Source organism: Meriones unguiculatus, chromosome 7, assembly GCF_030254825.1.
Source record: "Meriones unguiculatus strain TT.TT164.6M chromosome 7, Bangor_MerUng_6.1, whole genome shotgun sequence".
Taxonomy (NCBI): Eukaryota; Metazoa; Chordata; class Mammalia; order Rodentia; family Muridae; genus Meriones; species Meriones unguiculatus.
The window spans coordinates 15,793,480-15,816,032 of NC_083355.1; the positions used below are offsets into that span (position 1 = coordinate 15,793,480).

The 22,553-nt window shown below is 53.4% G+C and overlaps 1 protein-coding gene across 2 annotated transcripts; it reads right to left on the bottom strand.

The window, feature by feature from the left end:
- Window positions 1-124: 124 nt before the first annotated feature.
- Kcnh6 (potassium voltage-gated channel subfamily H member 6) lies at window positions 125-21,443 on the bottom strand. Of its 2 annotated transcripts, XM_021634271.2 has the most exons (13): window positions 21,269-21,443; window positions 20,329-20,559; window positions 15,394-15,555; window positions 15,091-15,296; window positions 12,039-12,464; window positions 10,549-10,948; window positions 9,309-9,508; window positions 8,882-9,134; window positions 5,744-5,937; window positions 4,054-4,138; window positions 3,369-3,525; window positions 2,503-2,683; window positions 125-1,866 (listed from the first exon to the last, which is right to left on the bottom strand). In XM_021634271.2, exons 1-13 carry the CDS (start codon window positions 21,342-21,344, stop codon window positions 1,585-1,587), a joined length of 2,853 nt encoding a protein of 950 aa, XP_021489946.1. In that variant the 5' UTR covers window positions 21,345-21,443; the 3' UTR covers window positions 125-1,584. The 2 variants fall into 2 exon arrangements, with proteins under 2 accessions (XP_021489946.1, XP_060242519.1); XM_060386536.1 differs by lacking the exons at window positions 125-1,866; window positions 2,503-2,683 and having other exon boundaries at window positions 3,375-3,525; window positions 4,054-4,134.
- Window positions 21,444-22,553: the final 1,110 nt, after the last annotated feature.

Sequence of the window (22,553 nt, forward strand, 5' to 3'; positions counted from 1 at the left end):
CCTTGCCCCCGGGGGGTATTTAGAAGCCAAATGCTAATACAACCTTAAAAGTCGACCGTGCCGAGTTTGAAAGGCAGAAAAGCCTGGCTCAGGTACATCATTGTACGTTTAAATGCTTTCAGCGGTATTGAAAGGCTTTATTGAACCGTTAGGCAATATTATAAAACACAATTTAAGAATACATTATTTAGTTTTATGTGTATTTGTATGTACCTAAGTGTACCAGGTGTACAAGTGCCCACGGAAGTCAAGAAGAGGCATCGGAAGGTGGGATTGGAAGGGTAGGACGGAGGGAGCTACAGGGGGGATACAAAGTGAATAAACTGTGATTAATAAAAAAAAAAATCCTAAAACAAACAAACAAACAAACAAAAAACCCAGAGGCATTGGATCCCCTGCAACCGGAGTTACAGATGGTTGTGAGACATCACATGAGAAATCCAACCCAGGTCCTCTGCCAGGGCTTCTAGTGCTCTTAAGGGCTGTACCGTCTCTCCAGCCCATAAAAATACATCTTTTAATGAATGTGATTTTTTTTTTAACAGAAACAAACACTGGAAGCCTTGAGGGACAATGGTATACGTTTATCAACCGCCTTTCAGTCATGTCCCCTTGTGTGAACAAGCCTACTGTGCACTTCCTTTTCTTTTTTAAGTTTGATTTGTCTTTATATAATTTAAATTTTTATGTAGCTTATTTTTCTATTATTTACATTATATTTTATATAATTTACATGGGAATGCACATGTTTTTCTAACCTGAACACATCCATGTACCCATTGCCAGGGCAGAAAGCAGAACATGACATGCCCAGAAGACCCACTCAGACTCTGGTAAGTGCCATAGTCTCACAGGCCGAATCTGTTTTCCTTCATCTGGACCTGGCCTCGGGCTGTGGAGCTCCAGGGCTCAGCTGAGACACCTTCAGGTGTCCCATTGATGTGAGAAGGACTCGGAGAAGCATAAGCATAGGCGTAGGCTCGGACCTGAAGATGCTCAGAAAAGTTACAGAGCGAGCCCAACACGAAATGTTCAAGACTTTATTAGCTGTGTGACACTGCATGCCGCCAAGGGACCCAGATATTGTCCTGGAATTCTTGGGGCTAGAGGGGTTAGGGGGCTGGAGCTGTCTTTTATGTCCACCACAGAGGGCACTCTTAAGTCCAACCGTATTAGAGGCTTTTGGCAAAGGTCTGGTCAGCCCTGGCCTTGGGTCTGGGCTTTTGAAGGAGAAGGTGGTACTGAGCTGGGAGGTGACCACGTGCAGCCCCCAGCAAGATTCTCCTGAAGATCAGAAGTGTCTCCCTTCGGCACTGACCCTCGCATGCTGTAAGCTACCTCCAAGCAACCTTCTGCCTGGCTTGCCGATTACATAGACCCCCAAGGAGGCTGAGCCAAGATGTGAACCCCTTCACTCAGGCCATCTGGTCACCTGGCTCAGCAGTCTGTAGTTTCTCTGAGAAAATAGTTTTCAGAGTTTTATTGGGAGGGCTGTCTTGGACCCGTCCCCTCAGGGGGCTTAACTCTCAACCTCCCTGTGTTTAAATTCCCTCGTGGTGGCTTTTATCTTGGGGTCCAACGGCCCTAACTCCTTGTGAATCCAGGATCTGAACCATGTCTCTGGAACTCCAGCTGCCTCGGAACAGAGCCAAGGTGTTCAGGGAGGGAGGGAAAGCGGGGACCACTGAGTCCCTGTACTCCCAGGGGACACAGAGGTGAGGCTAGAGTTGACGGGAGCCCCTCCTGCTGTTCCTGTTCTGAGGATGGCACCAGAGTTTTGTCCATTGCCACAGCCAAGTGAGGCATCCTGGGGGAGAAATTCCTGGGCTTCCGAAGATGTTTGTCCAAGTCACCATAGTTTAGGGTCTGGGAGAGAGGCAAAAGAGAAGGAGGTAGACTGATTGGGGCCACACCCCTACCTTCAGGTCAGGCTGGATTTTTCTTCATCCTGTGCATGAATGTGTGTATGGGTGTATATAGAAGAGTGTTATATATGTATGAATGCGTGTGAATATTTTTGTATGTGCCAGTGCATGTACACATAAGTGCATGTACATGTGGAAGCCAGAGGTCAGTCTCAGGTGTTGTTTGTCAGGAGATGTCTGCCTTGCTTTTTGTCACAGGCTCTCACATGGACCTAGAGCTTATCAATTATGCTAGACTGGCTGGTCAGGGAACCCTACAGATCCACTTGTCTTTCCTTCCCCAGCCTTGGAATTACAAGTGTACACTGTCACACCCAGCTTTTAACATGAGTGTTGGGGATCGAACTCAGGTCCTCGCCCTTGCATGGCAAGCATTTTTCTAACTGAGCCATCTCCCCCAGCCCCTAAGCTGGATATTGATCCACTTTGAACTCTGGGATGGGAACCAGGGGAGAGGTCTACCGGCTCCTCCTCAGGGAGATGGGGAACCTCGGGATCCTGTTTTCTCCACCCAAGTTGGTGGGAGGAATCATTCAGCTGCCTTCAGGGAAACCCTGGGGAGCCCCTCCCCTCTCACCTGTGCAGAGGGCATATGTCTCGCCAGAAGCATGGGCTCTGGACTCTGAGTCACTGAAGTTTCAGGAAACAAGGCCAGGTCACTGGAGGCAGGGGCTCCCAGGATGTAGCTGGCGTGGTTCTGTGGATGCTGAAGTAGCTGCAGGATGCGGCTGAGGTCTGACGACATACGGGACTCCAGTCTGCCCGACAGAGCACCAAGGTAAAAGGGTTCTGAGAGCAGCTCAGATCCCAATGCCGTCTCTCACTAGTGTGACCCAACCTCTTCCCGCTGAGTGGAATGGCAGCCTGGGGCCTACCTGAAGTGATATCTCCACTGGGATCCATCCACAACCTTTGCCCACATTCCCCTTAGCACATCTTGTGTTTCGTGACACTAAGGACTAGGCATGGGGCACACCACATTCAGTCCTAATGGTGCTTTGATGTGGGTATTTTCTGACTGTACCCATTTTATGATGTGGCAAACTGAGGCACCAAGCTGTTAAACTCAGAGCTTGCCCACACTCTAACTTGTAAGTTACGCAGCCATGGTTTGAACCTGAAACTGCCCTCCTTGCCTTCAAGCCTTCTCTTTGCCACCTACAGGCAACACCCACTTTCCAAGGACCTCTGGAATTTGTTCCTGCACAGGGATGTATCACTTCCCCTCAAGACGTTTCCTTGTTTTGTTCTGGGGTTTTCTGGAGGAAGCCATGCAAGGAATTATGCTCAGTGATAGAGAATTAGAAACCTACACTAAATGGATCTGCCATTCTAGAACCCAACCAGGCACCCAGTGATGCCCCTAAGCTCCCAGGAAGCCGCAGCACCTACACCCAGCCTGCTCCTTTGCAACTGCCCCAACCTTGCCAGAGAGGTTCTCACCTGTTCATCTGGTCCTGGAGCTGCTCTAATTTAGAGCCTAGCTCCCGAGGCCAGCAATCCAGGTCCTGCCGTGGGTTTGAGGGACTTGGGGGCATTTGCTGTAGCAATTCAGGCCAAAGTGCAGATGCGTCTGAGATGCTCAGGGAAGGGGCAGCACCTTCAGGAGGGAAGGGGACAGCTTTTGCTAAGGCTGACACCACAGGCCTGTCCCTTTTTACCAGGGCCCATGTGCTCCCCCTACTTGTCATGGGAATACAATAGGAGGAATGGTTCTCCTTACCTGGGTGCCCTGAGGACAAGGTCCTGTTCTTATGTAGGTCTGGCTTCCAGGACCCAACTGGATATATCCATGGGAGGGGAGGTGGGGCCCTCAGCTTAAATGGAGTGGTCAGGGTGGGGATTTCTAGCCCTGGTCTCATAGACCTGAAGCCCGGGGAGGGGTGAGGAATCTCCTGGTACCTTCATACAGAACCTCAGGCACTTGGCTACCAGTGAGCTCTCCCTCTCTGACTCAGCAGGGCTGGGAAGAGAGACGAAGGCTTCTATTCCTCTGCCCAAGGAAGAACCTTTCCCTATCACCGAGTGGCTGAGACAAACCCTCTTTCAACAAGAGACAGAATACATGGGGTACTAGAAGGGGCCAAAGGCTGGGCAAGAGCCTGGCTACGGGGCTGGCAGGACTCACCTGACTGGCTGTCATTGAGGAAGAAGCCTTGGGGACCTTGGTTGCCTGGAGCCTGTCGGGGTGATGACTGGAGACCCCCATCTGCCTTGTAGGGAGCAAATGTAACAAGTAACAGGGAGCAAAGCTGGGACAGGGTCTCTCTCTTTGTTCTTCCCTGTCCCCAGCTCCCCTCTGTGGCCCTTGTAACAGCTGGGTGAAAAACTGAGACGGGCATCTGGGCACACCAGGGCGCTCTAGGCAGCCCCCAGCAGGCTCTCTCCTAAGAGCTCTTGGGCAGGTAAACAGGCTTAGAGACAGGTGGCCAAGTAGAGACCCCCGAAAAGTCTTTGGAGACTGTTTTGTGAGCAGTGACACTTGAGGGTGCCTGGCAGAAAGGCTCCTCCCCAGCTGCCTTTTCTCCGGTCTCCTAAAGGCCCGTGCCTCCCAGTGAGTGAGTAGCGTCTTTTGGCGAAGAGTGTGTCTAGAACCCCCAGTCCACTCTAGTTAGGATCCATGGCAGCATTCAACCTTTCTGACACCATGGGACTTGAGGGTACCTTGGTGTTACTCAGGCCAATGAAGACCCCGACAGGCAATCCTCCTCATCTTTCTTACTCGGATGAGTTCAGACTCCTCCTCCAGGAAGGACCCTCGGAACTTTCACTGAGGCTGTAGTGCCCACCCTCCTTGGCAAACTGGATATGATGGCTAGTTTCCTGTCAACTTGACACAAGCTAGTGTCATCTGGGAGGAGGGAACCTCAACGGAGGAAACGACCCCCACAGGACTGGCCTGAGGGTAAGTCTATGGTGTGATTTCGTGATTGGCGTGGGAGGACCCAGATCTCGGTAGGTGGTGCCATCCCCGGGCTGGTGGTCCTGGGTGCTATAGGAAAGCAAGCTGAGGAAGTCGTGTGAGCAAGCCAGCAAGCAGAGTTTCCCACCCCATGGCCTCTGCATCAGTTCCTGATTCTAGGTTCCTGCCTTAAGTTCCTGCCCTGACTTTTTTGGACGATGGGCTACAAGCTGTAAGATGAAATAAACCCTTTCCTCTCCAACTTGTTTTTGGCCATGGGGTTTTATCACAGGAATAGCAACCCTAACTGAGACACTGGAGCACCCCAGAAATTGGCTGTGTCTTGCATACCCTTGAGGCTTCTTTGTGTCTTTAAATGAATGACACTTTATTTCTCTTGGGTTGCTATGAGGTAAGCTTAAGAGACAGCTGTATCACCAGCCTGGCACCACGAGCCCTCAGATGTCAGATCCCCTCTTTTTAGCCGAGTGCCATGTGGTGGAAAAGCCTGGGTTTTAAAGCCAGACAATTTGAATCCACATTTTGGCTCTGCCTTTTACTAGCCATATGGCTCCGGCCAATTTACTTACCCTCTCTGATGGTCATTTTATTCATTTAGATAATGGAGATAAGAGCATCACACACAAGGGCAAGACCAGAACATAAAAGGAGCCCAGGGCTTAGCTCACAGAGCCACTCATTACATGGAAACCATCTCTATAGTTAGTGCTGTGTTGGCCACAGTAGGTACAGAAGCCTCCCAGCAAAGGATGCAGGAGGGGTTGAAGGGGAAGGGGCAGTGGTCAAATGAGTCCCTTAGGCCAGGTGGGCCAAGTCCTTAGCAGGCTAGCTGGTGCTACCCATACCCATCACCCTTTGTGTGGACCACTGCCCTGGCCCTCAGGCCCAGACTCACGTCCCGCAGGTTGAAGGTGACCTCCAGCTTATCCCAGAAAGTGTCTGCGAAGGCAGGGTACATGTCCAGCACCTCCAGCAGGTCCGCTCGATGGATCTTGTGCAGGTCGCAGTAGGTCAGGGCACGCACATCTGCGCTAGACTTGCCTGGCCTGGCATGGAGACTGACAGGCTCCCCAAAGATGTCATTCTTCCCTGCCAGCCAGAAGATGGTGGTCCCTCCAGGGTCTGGCTCCCTTATGAAGATCTTCTCTCAGGGCCCCTTGACTGTGATCTTCCTACCTCCCACCCCGGAGTTCCCACAGAGCTGGGGCCTGGTGCTAAGGGGGTCTAAGGACAGGGTTGCATGTGCTGGCTTTGATAAAGGGGGACGAGAGAGGGCCATTCATCAGTCTTCAGTTTTACAGAGTCCCTCAGAGCTGCTCCTGCCCTGAGAATATGGGTTCTTTTTTGTCTCTTAGCCACCTTCCACCAGAATGTCCTCTCTTTTGTTTACACCCTTTAGTATGGTTCTCATTCTGGCCAGGGGATAGAAGATGGTCAGGGACACTAGCAGTTCCTTGCTCCATTTCCTTCTGCTCCCCTCAGCCCACCGACTCTATGGAGCAGGGGACAGCAGACCCTAGCATAAGCTTCCAGCTTCCCTGGGAAGGACCTTAAGCTTCTGTTTCTTGGTCTTCTTACTCTCCATTGTACAAGCATGGAACCAGCATGGCTCTGGCATGGTACCCTAGGAAGCTACCTCCCCGGTCCGTGAGTGTCTTCAACCCTCAAATGGGCATAACAGTGTCATCTACTCCACTGGGCTGTTTGTAGGGGCAGGCATGGCAATGTTTGAGAAAGTATCCCTCAAAGCAAGAGGCCCCAAGAGTTGGCCAACGCAAGGTATAAGGAGAGAGGGCAGTCACAGGGTGGACATAGGGTAGGAGACACAAGCATTAGGTCCTTGTAGAGCCAGGAGCTGTGATGTCAATGAGATACAAACCTGAGTAGGAGACTCTCCCATTGGGAGCCCCTCAAGGCCTTAAAAGGCAGGCACTTAAGTTGCCAAGGCTACAGAATAATCTTAGGCAGGGCTCCTACTGCCTACCACAGCTAGGACAAGGAGACAGGGGCTTTCAGTAGGAGTAAAATTCCAAGAGAATCAAGGACGAGGCCCTCCAGCAGGAAGGGAATTTGGGAAGAAGAAACAGTATGTGGTCATCCCTGCATAGTCAAGGCTGGGCGAAGAGAGGCCAGAGTCACAAGTGGCAGGAATCATGGTTTCTTTGGCTTCTGCTGCCCCCAGGGAAGCCCAGCCTCCTCGGCTTTGTAACACTATACAAGGGACACTAACGGTTTAGCACAGGCAGAGGGCTGGATGGAGGCTAGGTATGTACCACCAAGAGAACAGGATGAAGGATCCTCCCTGTACAGGAGAGGACTGGGCCTCAGAAGAGATGGTCCAGGGTCACACAGGAAACCCTGAACCCTGTTATCCGAGCAACGGAATACCAACCCTCATTTTTTTAACACACGAAAAATTACCATCTAATGTCTATTTCCACTCAGGGCAAGACGAGAGGATTTCCTGTCTCTCACTGAAACTTAAATTGGACCATCTTCTTAATAATTGATATTAATTATCCCTCCCACGTGGGTGGTCTTGGCAAAGGGAAAGAACTCACAGGGGGAAATCCATGCTGTAGGCCAGCCTGGAAAATGACTGGGTCCGCCTGACAGGTACAGGGTGGGCTCTGAGGACAGAAGGGCAGCGTGAGCAGAAAAACGGGAGTCAGGAGGTGATGAAGTAGCTGTCTAGCTGGAGCCTGGAGTAGCAGGGGAGGGCACAGGACCCACAGTGACCCGATTGGGTGGAGTCAGGAGTTACATGGTCACACAGGCCATAGGGACCTGTCAAAGGTCTTGAGTGGAAGAGGAATCTGTACAGGTACGTGTCCGTTGGGGGGTGAGAGAACTGAGGATGCCGCTAACGTGAGACTCAGGAAGGGAGGGCCTCACAGCTGCCCTGGACAGCCAGAACCAGTGGAGACTGGTGTAGAAAGCAGATCTACCAGTAAGGGAAGCAGAGAGAGCCCTGTGCACAGCTGGCTGGGGGCGGAAGGCTGGAAACTGGCTGGATGCTCCTGTGGTTGGCATTAGCCCGGACAAAGGAAGGGCAGGGGATGAGGACACCCTTGAGGGAAGTATCGCACTTGGTCTGTCTTTTAAAAGTTTTATTTCTTTATTTCTGACAGTCTCTCCTAGAGCCCAGACTAGCTTTGAGTGTGTGTCACCACACCTTATTAATGTGCTGGAGGTTGTGCCCAGACCTTCAAGCACGCAAGGCAAACACTCAACCAACTGAGCTACATCCCCAGCATTCTACCTGTCTTGATCTAAGCAGACACTGAGGCAGGGACACAGCTCTGGGGATCCTTGCGGCTCAGGCCGAGGGAGCAAGGGGCTGGCCCAGGGGAGGCTGTGAAGTGAGATGAGAGCAGTGTTAGCCCTGGGTGACCAGCCACTGAGGTCAGGGTATCGGAGAAGAGTGAGCTAGGAGAGAACCAGGTCATGGAGATCAAGCTGGGACCTGGCTGAAGTTAGAGATGGAGACTCGGGTCAAGTGCAAGGAAGATGCCAACAAAAGAGACGACCCTAAGTGACTTAGGCTCAAGTGACTTGCCTAAGGTCACAAGAACAGACAAAAAGCTGTGCTAAAGATTCTCTGCGCTAGTTTTGCTCTCTGGGGCAAGCAAGATGGCTCAGCAGATTAAAGGGTCTGTGGCCAAGCGTGACAACCTAAATCTGATTGCCAGAACCTACATGGTGGAAAGGCCGAGTTGTTCTGGGAGCTCCACAGTCGTGTCCCCTGCCCAGTGAATAAATAAATGTTCTGGTTGTTGTTCGTTTTCGAGACAGGGTTTCTCAGTGTAGCCCTGGCTGTCCTGGATCTCACTCTGTAGACCAGGATGGCCTCAAACTCACAGAGATCCACCTGCCTCTGCCTCCCAAGTGCTGGGACTAAAGGCATAGGTCATCATCGCCTGGCAACCAGGAATCTGAACCAGGAATCTGAACAGGACTGCTATTCAAGATTCCCAGGTCCCAGTAGGGCCTCTTCTGCCTCAGTCCTCTGGGTCAACCCTGCCCCACTCACCTAGAATGGCCACCACCACGTCATCGCGCAGGATCTCGATGGAGCCACGAGAGATGAAGTAGAGCGTGGAGAGCACGTCGCCCAGGTGCACCAGAGTGTCCCCCGGCGGCGCATGCGTGGTCTTGAACTTGACCGCGAGCGCGCGCAGACAGCCCTTGCTGGCCCCGCGGAAGGCGGGACAGTGTTGGAGCAGGGCCCGGTGCAGGTGCAGGCAGATGTCCGCCTGAAGGCACTCCGGGAAGCCCTTCAGCACCTGCGGGTGGGGGCCATGGCGAGTCCCTCCGGGCGCAGCTGTGGGGGCTGTGGGCGTGGAAGAGGGGGAGAGGGGTGGGGAGTGGGGGTAACCTGCACCGGGCCTCGACCTCCCCCTGGGCACGAGTCACAGCTGCTGGCCCACTTCACTCCCCGTCAGGGCTGAAGGGCTCACCGCGTTCATGTCGATGCCGTTGGTATAGGACCAGGCGTGCTGGAAATACTCTTCCAGGCGCTGTCGCAGCGGGTTGGGGATCTGGTGAAACCGGATAAACTCCTTGACACGCAGCATCTGCGTGTGGTAACGAGCGGTGCCCGAGTACAGGCGTTGGATGATGGCCGACACGTTGCCGAAGATGCTGGCGTACATAAGGGCTGGGGGCGGGGCAAGATGGGAATGAGGGGCTCCCGGGTGAGCCCTGGCCTCCCAGTCCAGGCAGGACCCCAGGGACGGACCCCCTCTGTCCTGATGATAGTAGAAGCGCTAGGGACCGCACCAGCACACGCAATGGACAAAAGCCCCTAGGCTACCTGCCTCCTCACTGCACTCTAGGCCTCAGGCATCTTCCAGGCCCAGAGGCCAGACTTCTTCGAAGAAAGAACTAGGGCAATGTTTTTTTTCGGTTGTTTTTCTTTTTTCTTTCTTTCTTTCTTTCTTTTTTTTTCCCAGGTTCAGATTTGTTTTCTCCTTCAGGTTGCGAAAATATAACACAGGGAAAACTCTGGGTCTCTCATTTTCACCTCCCCCCCCCCTTCCGGTTCCTTGTTTTTGTTTTTCTAAATACTCTGAACACGGCAACCTCATGTGTAAATTCCCACACCACCTTTAGAGTTCTTAACCAAGGTGTTTTGAGAGGCAGGGAGTTCTGTGCAGAGACTGTGAGCACCCAGCCTTCCAGCTGACACCCCCCCGCCCCCCCCCCCCGGGCTGGCAATGGGGCTAGCTGTGGGTCTCCAGCAAGTCAAGACCTTTGGCTTCTCCTCTAGAAACTAGGCTCCTAAGGGAATTCAAACACCGAACTCTGTGACATGCACAAAGGGGTGCTTGCATGAGCCAGCGTCATGGGATCAACTGTCACCATCTAAATTTTTTTTTGGAAACAGGGTTTCTCTGTGTAGCCTTAGCAGGCCTGGACTTGCTTTGTAGACCAGGCTAGCCTCCAACTCACAGAGATCCACCTGCCTCTGCCTCCGCCAGTGCTGGGATGACAGGCCTGTGCCACAGCCACCGGCTTGAAGAGAATTTTCAAACAGGGGCTACTTCTTTCATTTTATAGTGTGCCCTGCAGATGACGTGGCCCACAGCAGTGCCTAAACAGTTGCTCACGCCTGTATAGGGGTGGGACACACGCATACACAGATCTACACGCCCCACACATGGGGCAGTGCCCTGCATAGCACGAGGTCACACTCACAGCCAATGAGCATGACGCAGATGGAGAAGACCTTCTCGGAGTTGGTGTTGGGTGACACGTTGCCAAAGCCCACGCTGGTGAGGCTGCTGAAGGTGAAGTAGAGGGCCGTGACGTACTTGTCCTGGACAGAGGGTCCGGAGGCCGGGTCGCTGCCGTTATAGTGCTTGCCGAGCTGCGCACCCAGGCTGTCCAACCAGCCGATCTTGGGCTCCAGGTAGGGTCGCTCCACGTTGCCGATGGCGTACCAGATACAAGCCAGCCAGTGTGCGATGAGCGCAAAAGTGCACATGAGCAGGAAAAGCACGGCGGCTCCGTATTCCGAGTAGCGGTCCAGCTTGCGGGCCACGCGCACCAGCCGCAGGAGGCGCGCCGTCTTCAGCAACCCAATCAAGGTGGTGGTCTGCGTGGGGGGAAAAGGTGGAGAAAGTAAGGGGTCAGCTCTCAAAACGGTGCGTCCGGGCTTCCGTTTGTTCTTTTGCCTCTGTTATCACACAGCCGTTCCACAAACACTCGGGGAAACACCAGGCACGAGGCAGGAGAATGCCAATAAGGAGCCCGAGGGGTGCTCAGCCAAAGTATAGAACAGTGTCCTGGCGGCTAGGCTTCAGAAGCCCAGTGGGAGCACGAAGGCAAGGGAGGTCAAGTTTGCAGAAGCAGGCCAGGGAAGGCTTGGTAGACTCGGCATTGGAGAATGAGGCTAGTTCTCCAGGCAGATGGGGGGGGGGAGGAAGGGGCACTGTTGGTACAGGGCCAACAGGGGCGTGAAGTGGTATGGCCTGTGCGGGAAAATCAAGTGTGGCCTTGCACATGAAGGATAGGTGAGAGGACAGCGCGAAGGGAAGACGTGTGTGGCCACTCCAGTGGGTTTGAGGAGCCGTAAAGATCCAAAGGCTTTGGGAGCCTCGGGAGGTTCTGAGGGAGGAGCAGGAGGGATGAGTAAGAGACCTGGGGCTTGCCCTGGCTGTTGTGTATCGAGGACAAAGCCTGGGGGAAAGGTAGGGACGAAGTGAGAGGGGAGGGGAATGGAGGGGACTTGAGGATGGTTCAACAGGTTTGGGGAGGCAGGATATGCTTGATACACCCTGTTGAATGGGCAGGGGTGATAGGAGAGTGATTGGAACCCAGAAGTCAAGAATAGCCTGAAAGTGTTCTCACGTTACCCACAGGAAGCAGATCGGGCACAGACAGGGACCGAGGTGAGGATGGCTTAAAAGGTAGCATTAGGAGTTGGGATGACAGCATGCCCATCCCACAGCGGGCAGAATTCCAGACCAACCGGAAGCCTAATCCTCTAAGTGGACTTGCTAAGAGGGACGGGCCGTGGGATGGTCCCCAGGTCTGGAGGTATATAGTCTTTCTTTGGGGCTAGGAGATGGTAGAATGTCTGAGCCCCCTCTGCTTCCATTTGCCGTCTGTGTCAGTGATGGGCAGCCTAGCTGTGAGGCAGGGAGGGGCCAGCATGGCCGCTGGCATGGACCAGGTGTGCTCACCTCGTCTGAGCCAGTGCGGAAGATAAGCAGGTCAAAAGGGATGGCCGCCACCATGTCAATGAGGAACCAGCCCTTGAAATAGTGGACAGCGATTCGTCTCGGGTGGCTGACCACCTCATCATTGGTGTTGACGTAGGTGGTTCGGAAGTTGATGACAATATCCACAACAAACATGATGTCCACAATGAGGTCCACCACGGTGAGCGGGCTGCAGGTGTAGCCGCAGGTGCCGCGCTGCGATTCCTCCTGGTCGCTGAGCAGAAAGGCGGCCGAGTAGGGCGTGAAGACCGCCGTGTAGATGACCAGCAGCAAGATGAGCCAGTCCCACACAGCCTTGAAGGGGCTGTAGTGCAGGATGGTGCCTCGGTGAATGCGCGGAGCCTGCAGCTTATACTCCGGCAGCACGTCTGCGCCCAGGGACAGGACCTGGGGTGGAAGCCATGGGTGGTCAGCAGGGACAGCCAGCGCTAGTAAGTCAGGTCTATGGGGAGGTCTGGAGGAGCTGTTATGAAGTTCATGAAGGGCAGAGGGACAGAGGAAGGGCACATGGGGGACAGGTATGTCAGGAGGAGGTAGGGCAGAAGGGGAGAGCACATTCCTGTCACATGGTCTGTCCCTGGACGGTCACAAGCTTTCTCACCGACAGCCCCTCTTGGGGTGAGCATGGCCAAGCCTAAGGTCATCTTGAATATGTTTCAAGGAAGACCCTGGATTAAGATAGTTTGGTGGGCCATTTGTCTTCCACAGGCTTTGGGGGAGGGGGCACTGTTTACTTGTTTGGTTTTGTTTTAGTGCTAAAGATTAAACCTAGGGCCTTATCACACGTGTCAAACAGGCGCTCAACCATTGATCTAACTCCCCAACCCAAGTTTGGGGTTCTTGATGAGAAAAAATCATTTCCAGAAGAGTCTTCTTTCCTGAGGGCCAGAGGGGGTCCCTCCTGAGCCGACGCTCAGAGCATCCCATGCAAAGAACCAAATTCGAGTTGGGGTTCAGCCAGCCTGGACCCCCCGACACAGCCCTGGGCTCCACAGGGCTCTGTCTACCTCACCTATGCATCACCGCAGTCTGAGAGTGCTTCCTTCCATCCCTGGTTGCCCTTGCCTCCAAGACTTTAGCAATGGACAGTTGCTAAGCCAGAAGCCAACAATCCCCAGCTGACTACCATGAAGCAAAGCAGCTGGGGTATCAGGAAGGGCAATGTGTTTTTGAAGCCAGACGCTCCAGGCTAGATCCCATGGCTGCTGTTTGTTTCATCTGTGCCTTCGGGGCAAGCTTTGTAACCTGTGGTGCCCCCTGTTTCCTCACATGTAATGGTGGGAACACCAACTGTGCAGGATCGTGACTGAACGAGATCACATCTGTCTGCTTCTAGGTCAGTGGTCCTCAACCTTCCCAGTGCTGCAGCCCTTTAATACAGTTCCTCGTGCCATGGTGCCCCAAACCATAAAAACTACTTCATAACTGTAATTTTGCTACTGTTGTAAATCATAAGGTGAAGATTCGATAGGCAGGAGATCTGATAGAAGACCTCCCCCCCACCCCCGCAGGGTCGAAACCCACAGGTTGAGAGCCACTGTTGTGGACCATCCCCGCTCCATTGTCCTGCGCTGACACTGTTCCGACAAGGATGGGACTGATGAGGCACTGACCATCCCCGTTGACTCCTCCATCATCAGTTCTGTTTTGAGGAAATCAGCCACGCAAGGCTTTGGCCTTGCAGACAGGGATGAAAAGAAATCAGTCTAAGGGCTGGTTTCCACTGAAGTTGTACTGATCGGAGATCCAGACCCACCGGTGGGAGCCAGGGTTCTGCTGTGCTCAGCTTTCAGCCTTTGCCCGTATTTTGCTTTCCCAGGGACCCACTTGGGATCCCACACAGACCTAAACTCTCTCTCTCTTTTTTTTTTTTAATTTTTTTTCTATCCTTCTATGTAGCTCTGACCCCACGGTTATTCAGCTCAGCAGCCTGTGCCCCTTCACCCACATGGCTCTGGGTCCACAGGGGCTTTCAACCAGGACCCGCCTAAGCATCCCTGGCAGGTGAACTCTGATGCAAAGTGGCGAGTCACATTACCGAGCCCTGGGGTGTCAGCTCTCCTCCCTGGCAGGCCTTTTCTTAGTCTTGTCTGTGAGGTTAAATGGTCTCCTCCATAGCTGGTGCTGGCATTATCGATGCTTCAGATGAGAAGGGGCAGAAAAAGGATTGTCCCCTCTGCAGTCCCTTCCTCGTCCATGCCCTAGGCTCTTCTCTATGGCTTAACAAAGCTCCTCTGTCTCCTGAGCTGGCACTACTTAATGTCAATAGGTCCTCAGGGACCATTTGGCCTAACTCTTTCCTGTATATGATAGCTCTGAGGCCCAAAGGTAGGCTGTCCTTTGTCCAAGGACACATGGTGAGTCAGTGCCAGGATCCTGGTCACTTGAGTCTCAAGCAGGGTTCTATTCATGTCTCTCTGGAAGAGGGGACTGTGGTGGTGGTGGCGGGGGTCAGCTGAAACAGAGAATCCAGGAAGGGACATTTGCCTCGGGCTGACGCACATTTAGGGAAGGATTGCCAGGGTCTTACTGAGGTACCATCACTGTCCCACCTCTGCCAGGCATGCTATATGAATAGTGAGGGGGTAAGTGGTCATCATCAAAAGCAAAGGGAAAGAGCAGGGCAGGGCTCAGAACATCTCTGCTTCACCGTTCCTCTGTATGGGCTTGACCCTCTGTGCCACTCCTTCCTTGTGACCGCAGAGCCACAGTCAGGCCCTGTGGCGCCCTGTGTGTCTTCTCCCAGCTTCCTGGCATCTCCAGGCCTAAAGGTACTCACAGGCCTTGCTAACCTTAACCTCTGCTGGTTTCAGGCCTCAAGGCTATGGCCTCAGGGCGGGCTTTCATGTCTTAAGAATCAGACTTAAACTGTGCAAGAGGAGGCTGAGGACTCAGACCAAGAAGTGAGAGGGTTGGACAAGTCACACCTCTGTACTGTACTCAGAAGAGCTGAGGCCCGAGGGACCCCGGCCGGTCTGACACAGCCCACCACCCCTGTCCTGCAGACCCGTACCTGGGTGACCTTTTCAGTGACGTTCTGTGTCCGCTCCACCACCTTGTGAGGAGCAATGATCTCAATCTCTGTGGTGGAGCCCGAGCGGTGCTTCTCCAGGTTGAACTCCACGAAGTTGAGTGTAAACTGTGGGATCTGGCTGACGGTTCTGTACTTGCCTCGGCCTGGGCCGAGCCCCTGTCCGCTCGGCCTGCTGTGAGAGCCCTCTGAAATCAGGGTCAGGGGTCAGAGGAGCCAGGGCTGGGGTGGTGGCCTTGACTCTCCCTCACCACAGTTATCCCCACACACCCCAGCAGCACTCACCAGAGCCCAGGAAGCTGTGCGACAGCAGACGCTGGGTCAGGCTGCGGCTGCTGCTCTTGGCCAGGAGCTGGGCCAGGTCCTCGAAATTGAGGATAAACATGATGACAGCCCCGTCCTCATTCTTCACGGGCACCACGTCCACCAGGCATCGGAAGCTGGAGGCTGCAAACCCCATTGGCAGGGGTAGGGTCGGTAAGGTCACTGAGGCCAGCCTTCTTGCGGTGGCCTAACTAAGGGAGGCCTGGATGAAGGTCAAGTGAAGGGTATCCACTGGAGAGAAGAGGCCTGGACACTGACCAGAGCTATTTGGCAGAGGGTGGATGAAGCTGTCCAGCAGGTGCCCCCGCCCTCCACAGGGCAGAGCAGCTCATTAGGAGATAATGCAGATTCAGGTCCAAGTCTAGCTCAGCCTCCCAGCTCAGGGCTTAGCTCTGAGGGTTGCTTCTGTGGTAATTAAGGCTGAGCAGATGGGGGTGGATTAAGTGGGGAGGTGAGTGAGGGCTGTGGCTCTGGCTGGCCCTGGGCTCAGCTCCTGCATAGCCATCCCACAAAGATGCCTGCTTCCCTGATGCTGGAAGGAGCTTGCTAGGAAGGCATCAAGCACTGGGCGTGGAGCCAATTGGCACATTAGGCCTTAGGAGGTCCTGGGAGCAGGCGAACGAGAGTTCTGAGGAAATGATTTGTTGGAGCTGGCAGGAGACATGGGGTGAGGACCCCAGTCTCTCAGTAGATAAGAGGTTGGGGGTGGGGGGAGGGGAGGAAACAGGCTTCATTTTTGAAAGGGCAGCCCCAAGCAGAGGCTAGGACTGAGGAGTAGACAGGGTAGTGACCTGGGTGTGTGTGGTGACACAAAAGAGAGAGAGAGAGGGCCATGTGGAAAGAGAGCCTCTTAGCATCCCAGATCCAGCTGTTGGCACCTATGCCTCTGGCCACACTACCCTCCCCTTGCTCTAGAGTCTCACCTTTGACTCATTGGCAGGTGGGGCAATACAAATTGAAATGCTGCATCTATAGAGTCCAGTCGGTGCCTGGACACCCCTTAGGTGTGCTATATATCTATTGACTCAAACTATTGTTAGGTGTCAGTTCCAAAAGGGCAGGATCCCCAGGGACAGCGGGCTCAGTTGACCATGCAAATCAGAAAGCCGAGCTGCTTTCCCAGAGGGTGTCGCCTGTCCCAAGGATTGCCGACTGACTGAGGAAAGCATGCTATAGTGAATGTGAGGGGACAGTGGATACAAGCCATGTAGTAGGAGCGCCACTACTGTGGTGACCCCTGGAGCCCCTCTTCATCAGACTCCATACTTAGCACGCCCTTTCCAAGCTGGGGTACAGCGGGCCTCCCCCATCTTCCCTCCCTCTTTCCTCCCGGGAGCAGGGATCTCCTGGATCAGGATCAGATTCCTGGACTCCCAGGCACCAAGCAGCCATCTGCCAGCTGCTGCCTGGGCCCAAGGGAGACATCCACACCAGAGACACTGCCTGCCTGTTGAGCCACTCCTCATCTCATCGTGCTGTAGCGAATCTCCTCAGCTTGGGGGGGGGTGCTCCTGTCCCTAAGACCGCACTATGCCCCCAGTCTCTCTGGCACTGGGGACATTAACCCAGTAACCAGTTGATGAAGGTGTAGAGCTGGGCAGAAGTACAGGCACTCCAGACTCTCTGTGCCCCTGGGAGTTGTCAGGGCCACCTTCAACTGGTTGTACCCCATGGGTGCAGAGGCTCGGAATAGACCCTTGTCTCAGTAAGAGCTGAGGGGTTGGTAGGGTTCTTGTGTGGCTTTCCTCATCCCACCTACCATGCTGGTTGCTTTGGTAGTAGATGGGAGGGCTCGGGGGATTTGAAAAAAGCCAGAGTAACTTCCTTTCCCTGTATCTTGATCTGGCTGTCCTCTTACCTGTGATTCAGAGCCCACAAGTAACTGGGTGAGTGGACCGTTCTTGTTTGTCTTCAGGAATGGCAGCGTTCCAATGTCCTTGCTCTGTCCCCAGAGGAGGAACCGGTCCCTGCCTGTTTCTCCCTTCTAAGCATTCCTCCCGGCACATACTCCTCTGATCAAGAGAAGCTTGTCTGGCCCCTAGAACATCCTGCTTCTGTTCTTCCACACTTTGGCTATGTTCATCTCATTCATCACAGCACACACCCCCTCCCAACCCTGACCCTCACCCCCTCTTCAGCATGGCCTCCTTGTTGTTTTTTTGCCTTTCATGCACATGAAACAAATGCTTTACCACCAAGCCACACCCCTTGCTCTGCCCGATCTCTTGATGCAGAGCTCACCTAGCGCTGGGTTGAGAGCCCGTAGCAGCCTGATGCTGCAAGCTGACGGCACCAGGAGGGGCGGCTGCACTGTGCTGCTCTTGGCTTTGCCATTCTGGCATTTGTGAGCGAGCATGTAGAAAGCACTAGGGGAGAGTGAGAGCAGCCCCTGACCTCACCCTTTACCCTGTCCTCTTTATCTGGAACTACAGACTAGAGGCATTCTGTGCCTCCTCTAGCCTAGCTTGGGGGTTTGGGCTCATCAGAGTATAGGACTTGGCGAAGCTAGGCAGAGCTGAATGGTGTCCCTTAGGGCAGATGCAAGGGTAGGGCCCTGTGTACTGCCTGTGCCTCCCTCTGAACAATTATTGGCTCTAGCCCTGCTGTTGCCTCCCTTCCTCAGCAGTTAGGATTTCTATTTCCCCGACAAAGGGGTCAGAGGAAAGGCTTTGATTCCTAGGGTTCTCTGGTAGGGTAATTTTTATCAAGTGCTCTGGCCTGTGAGGTGACCATGCAGATACACAACTATACCTTTGTGGAGACAGACTTAAGATATAGATATAAAAATTTCAGTAGATTGCCCTTTTAAAGCCAAGTAGTGGCATCAGTGTGCACCTTTAATCTCAGCACTTGGGAGGCAGAAGCAGGTAGAGCTCTGTGAGTTCAAGGCTAGCTTGGTCTAAAGAATGAGTTCCAGGACGGCCAAGGCTATACACTGAGACCCTGTCTCAGAAAACCAGAAGAGGGGATTATAAATAAACCAACTAGAGATGTGTTCAGGGCCCCTTCCCACCTTCTTGGTGTCAGAGGTTGGGGCAGAGAGAGAGAAAGAAGAAATCACCATTAGGATGCTTTTCAGCAGGACTGTGCAATGCATGTGAATGTTTGTTTTTTAAATCGTATTTAAAAGTCACATGGTCAGAGTGGCCTGTGAATGTGGACATAAATTATCTGAGCACCACAGGGAAATGCAGGCTCCCTTCTTGGTTTCAGGCCAATTCAGGATGGTCCAGGTAGTCAAAGGTTTAGATAACAGGACAAGGAAGGCCTGAATCTTGATCTCAGGGGCCAAGACTTGGCCTTGAACTCTGCCCTTTTCCCAGGTACCTACAGGGTCTGAAAGCCCTGACCTCACATCCCCAGGAGTCTATCGTCTCTCGTCCTCTAGGGTCAAGGAAAGAGACGGAATAGACCTACTCTCTTGTCACCTCCACTTCCTGCTGCCCCATCTTGTTCCTCTGGGACCCTTCTCACTCCCCTGACTGTCACCTCTTCCTTGTAATGATGTGAAGAGGTGAAGTCACAGCTTTTAAAAATATTCTGACTTTGTTAACCTTGCGAGCCAGCCAGCCAGCCTGAGCCGGATTCTTCCCAGTCTCCTGTTCTTTGCCTCTAGCAAGGCATTTCCCACCTGCTACTCACTTGGCTAGCAGCAGGAAAGGACAGCCCAGATCTGAGCTGAGAATCCCTCAGAATCCCATAAACACACACACATGCATGCACACACTTGCACACACACATACATACACAAACATGCATGCACGCCCCCCCACCTGCATATACACACATAGGCACCGTGTTCCATGCACACACCATGCCTCCTGAACTTGGTGTTAGCAAGTTCCAGCTCCCTTCCGGCCCAGTCTAGAGGTGCCTGCCCTGTTTGTTCCACAGGGCAGTCTCCCTTTTGGGTGTTTCTTTCCCCTAAACTCCTGATTCAAGGCATGGAGAGAGTTGAGGTCCTTTCTTTCTTGGGATTACTCAGAACAAACATCTCTGAAGGAGGGCTCTAGAGACTTGGGTTCCAGTTGGCCTCTGACAATGGGGTCTTTGGAAAGGGCCTTCCTTCCACACCCATAAAATGAAGGGAGTTATCTAAGCCAATGAGTCTTAAAATTGGCAGCAAATCAGAACCACTCGGGAGATTTTTTTTTCCCGGATACACCTGCCTGGTCTCATCTTGCACCTTCTGAATCAGCCTCTCTCTAGGGAAGGTATGTTTTGCAAAACATGCCCCAGGTAATTCTGACGAAGAACCAGACTTTTTTGGTGTTGGTAGCGGGGGAGATCTTGGTGATTTCTAAGAGACTTTCCATTTCTGATTATAGTTCCATTACCCTCATGTACTCCGGATCCTGTCTGCTGGAGGGAGTAGCAAAGGCTGCTGAGCCCCCGGTCCCCAACCCCTGGCTTGTGTTTCTGCTGTGCCCTTTCCGAGGGCTTGGGTAGTCCATCTAGGTAATCCACCTGGTTAAGGCAAACCCAAGACTATCTTTCCAAGGAGCTGGACTTAGGTGAACCACGCCCACTCTTTCTCTTCCATCCAGCAGCCCCCATGCACTGGCTAGACGCTGAGACCTTGAGGGGCTGACTCTTCCCCTAATCCCCAGAGCACACAGGCGAGGGAAGGTTAATTTCCATCCTAGCTGCTTGACAGCTGGGGTTGACAGTGACAGAGTGGCTAGCCAGGAGATGGGGGAAGGAAAGTGGAGCAAGAGGCTCTGTCCTAGACTAGTACCGATGCCTCAGCCCAGTCTCAAGACCCTTAGAAGACTCAGCCCGCAGTGCTCATTGCCTTCCTCTGATAAAAAGGAGGCTAAGGGTATAGAACTTGCCCAGGCCCCGTTGACCCCTAGGTCAAATCCCCTTCCAACCCTTGACCCAACTGCGTCTCACCATCCTTGCGGTAGTAGAGGATGTCCACCTTGCATTCTTCAGCCCCAAGCAGGGCCTGTGCCAAGCGGGACACAGCACTGCTTGGAGTGTTAGGGCCTGTGAGGAAGTCACAGGTACAGGGTCTCTGCATCACCTCCACACGGGAGTAGCCGAAGAGTTCGCAGAAGCCATCGTTGCAGTAGATGATGGCACAGTTCTCCATCTGCGCATTGGCGATCAGGAACTTGCGACCTGGAGTGGAAGGGAAAAGGTAGGAAGACCCTGGTAGCCAGAAATGGGTAGCTGGAGGGAAAGATTATAGGGACTCATGGCAGCTGAGAAGGAGATTTATATGCAGGAGCAGGCAGAGACCAGAAAGAGGGAGGTGGATGGAGGTCAGAGGAGGGGAGGGCGGGAGGACCAAGAGTCCTGGGGGAAGGTCATTCCTTCTGGAAGCACAGAGGGGCGTGAAGGAGGCAGGGAGTAGAAAAGCAGAGGCACCACCAGAGCCAGGCCTGGGGGCTGTGGAAATACTACCAGGACAGCTAGGGTCAGTGGAGTGGGAGGAAGACCCAGAACTCTTGGAATAGTGGAGGGGGTCAGGACCAGAAAGGAGGACTCTCACCAGCTGAGAGGCAGACTTGCTCATTGGGCGAAAAGCAGGAAGTCAAGCAAACCTCTAGGAGAGGCATAAATGCTCTGGAGGGGTGAGTGGGACAGTGACTGAGAGGCAAAGGAAGGAGGGTTTGGGACACCAAGAAAACCGCTGTGGGGAGGTATAAGGGCTGCATTCTGCGCCGGAGAGCGAACATACGGAGGAGGAATTGGGGATGCCAAAACGAAAGATTTTGTGTCCATAATCTTACCTCCCCATCCCCGCCTTTTCCTTCTACCCCACCAGAAGTTAGTCAAGAGTCTGGCCCTTCAGACAGTCCCCCACACCCCAAAACCTCACACTTACTCTGGCCCTCAAACTTGCGGATGATAGTGTCCAGGTAAGTGTTCTGGGGAGCAACGTGGCCCCTGCGGACTGGCATCTTTCCGTCACAGCACTTGCTGGGAGTCACCCGCGCCCTGGCTCCTGCCGTCTCCGTCAGTCCTGGGGCTCAGCGGCGTCGGGCTGGGGTGGGCGCCGCCCCCGGGGAGGGCTGTCGGGGCCCCGCCCGCCCTCCAGCGTCTGCCCTACCCGCCGCCGCTGGTCCTCCCTCTCCCACAGCTCGGCGCTCCTCCTCCTTCGAGAGGCTCGGCCCGGGAGCTGTCCGCGGCGTGGTGCTGAAATAAGCTAAGGGACGGCAGAGAGGCGGGGTCCAGGACATGGGTAAATTCTCTGATCCAGCAAGGGCTCTGAATCCTAGAGATGGGGTCAGGGGTTCTGGACCTAGGAGACTCTGAAGAATTTCCGCTTATGTCCAAATGACCGGTGGCCTCAGCATCTCCTTGAATCCCTTCTGGTACTGAAGGGCAGTTTCCCAGGCAGGGGAGGGGGCAGAAGTTGTCCGGTGCTTGAGGAGACCATTTGTTGAAGGGATGTATTGTTAGGCCTGACAGTGGCAATGGGACACTTAGTCCTTTTCCTACTGATGCCCTCCACTAAGTTACCACTGCCCATGCACAGTTTCTAGTGGCAAATCCAGCCAGAGCCTGTTCTAGGAAGATGAGGTGGGGTCCACATGAAGGTGCACAAGAAATAAAGCAACACAGCATCTTCAGAGGCCTCAGAGCTTTTAGCACGCAGGCAAGTCTTCAAAGAGGAACAGATCTACAAACACACTAGAAGAAGCAAATTGGGGTGGGGTGAAGATTATTGAAAAAGGTGTTTTGGAGAGGAGGCAAGAAGGACCACAGTTCATTAAGCACTTTTTGATGGACTTGGAACTTTGCAGAGGGACCCAAGACCAAATTTTAGCCACATCTTAGTGCAGACATTCAAAGTGAAGCATGCACCTTTGGGAAAGGCCCAAGGATGGTGTCAGTGCACAGGGGATGAGCTGGGTGATAAGAAAGGTGAAAACACAGAGAAAAAAAACAAAATAAAACGAAACAACACACACACACACACACACACAGTTGATAAACAGCCTCCAGTGCTAGTTTGAACATCCAGATTTAATTGATGTACAGCTGTGTTCTTAAGCAGTTTGATGTTCAGAAGGAAATTTGAAGACATTTGAAGGAAATATTCTGGCAGAAATAAACTTTACAAAGTGGATGAGGGAGGGGAGAAGGCCAAGGAGGTTCAGTGAGGC

Coding starts and splice junctions, on each gene's coding strand:
- Kcnh6 (XM_021634271.2), bottom strand. CDS start 21,344: ATGCCAGTCCGCAGGGGCCACGTTGCTCCCCAGAACACTTACCTGGAC. Junction 15,556..20,328: donor CCTCTACTACCGCAAGGATG/GTGAGACGCAGT, acceptor TGGGGTTTGCAG/CCTCCAGCTTCCGATGCCTG. Junction 2,684..3,368: donor CTCCAGGACCAGATGAACAG/GTGAGAACCTCT, acceptor TCTGTCGGGCAG/ACTGGAGTCCCGTATGTCGT.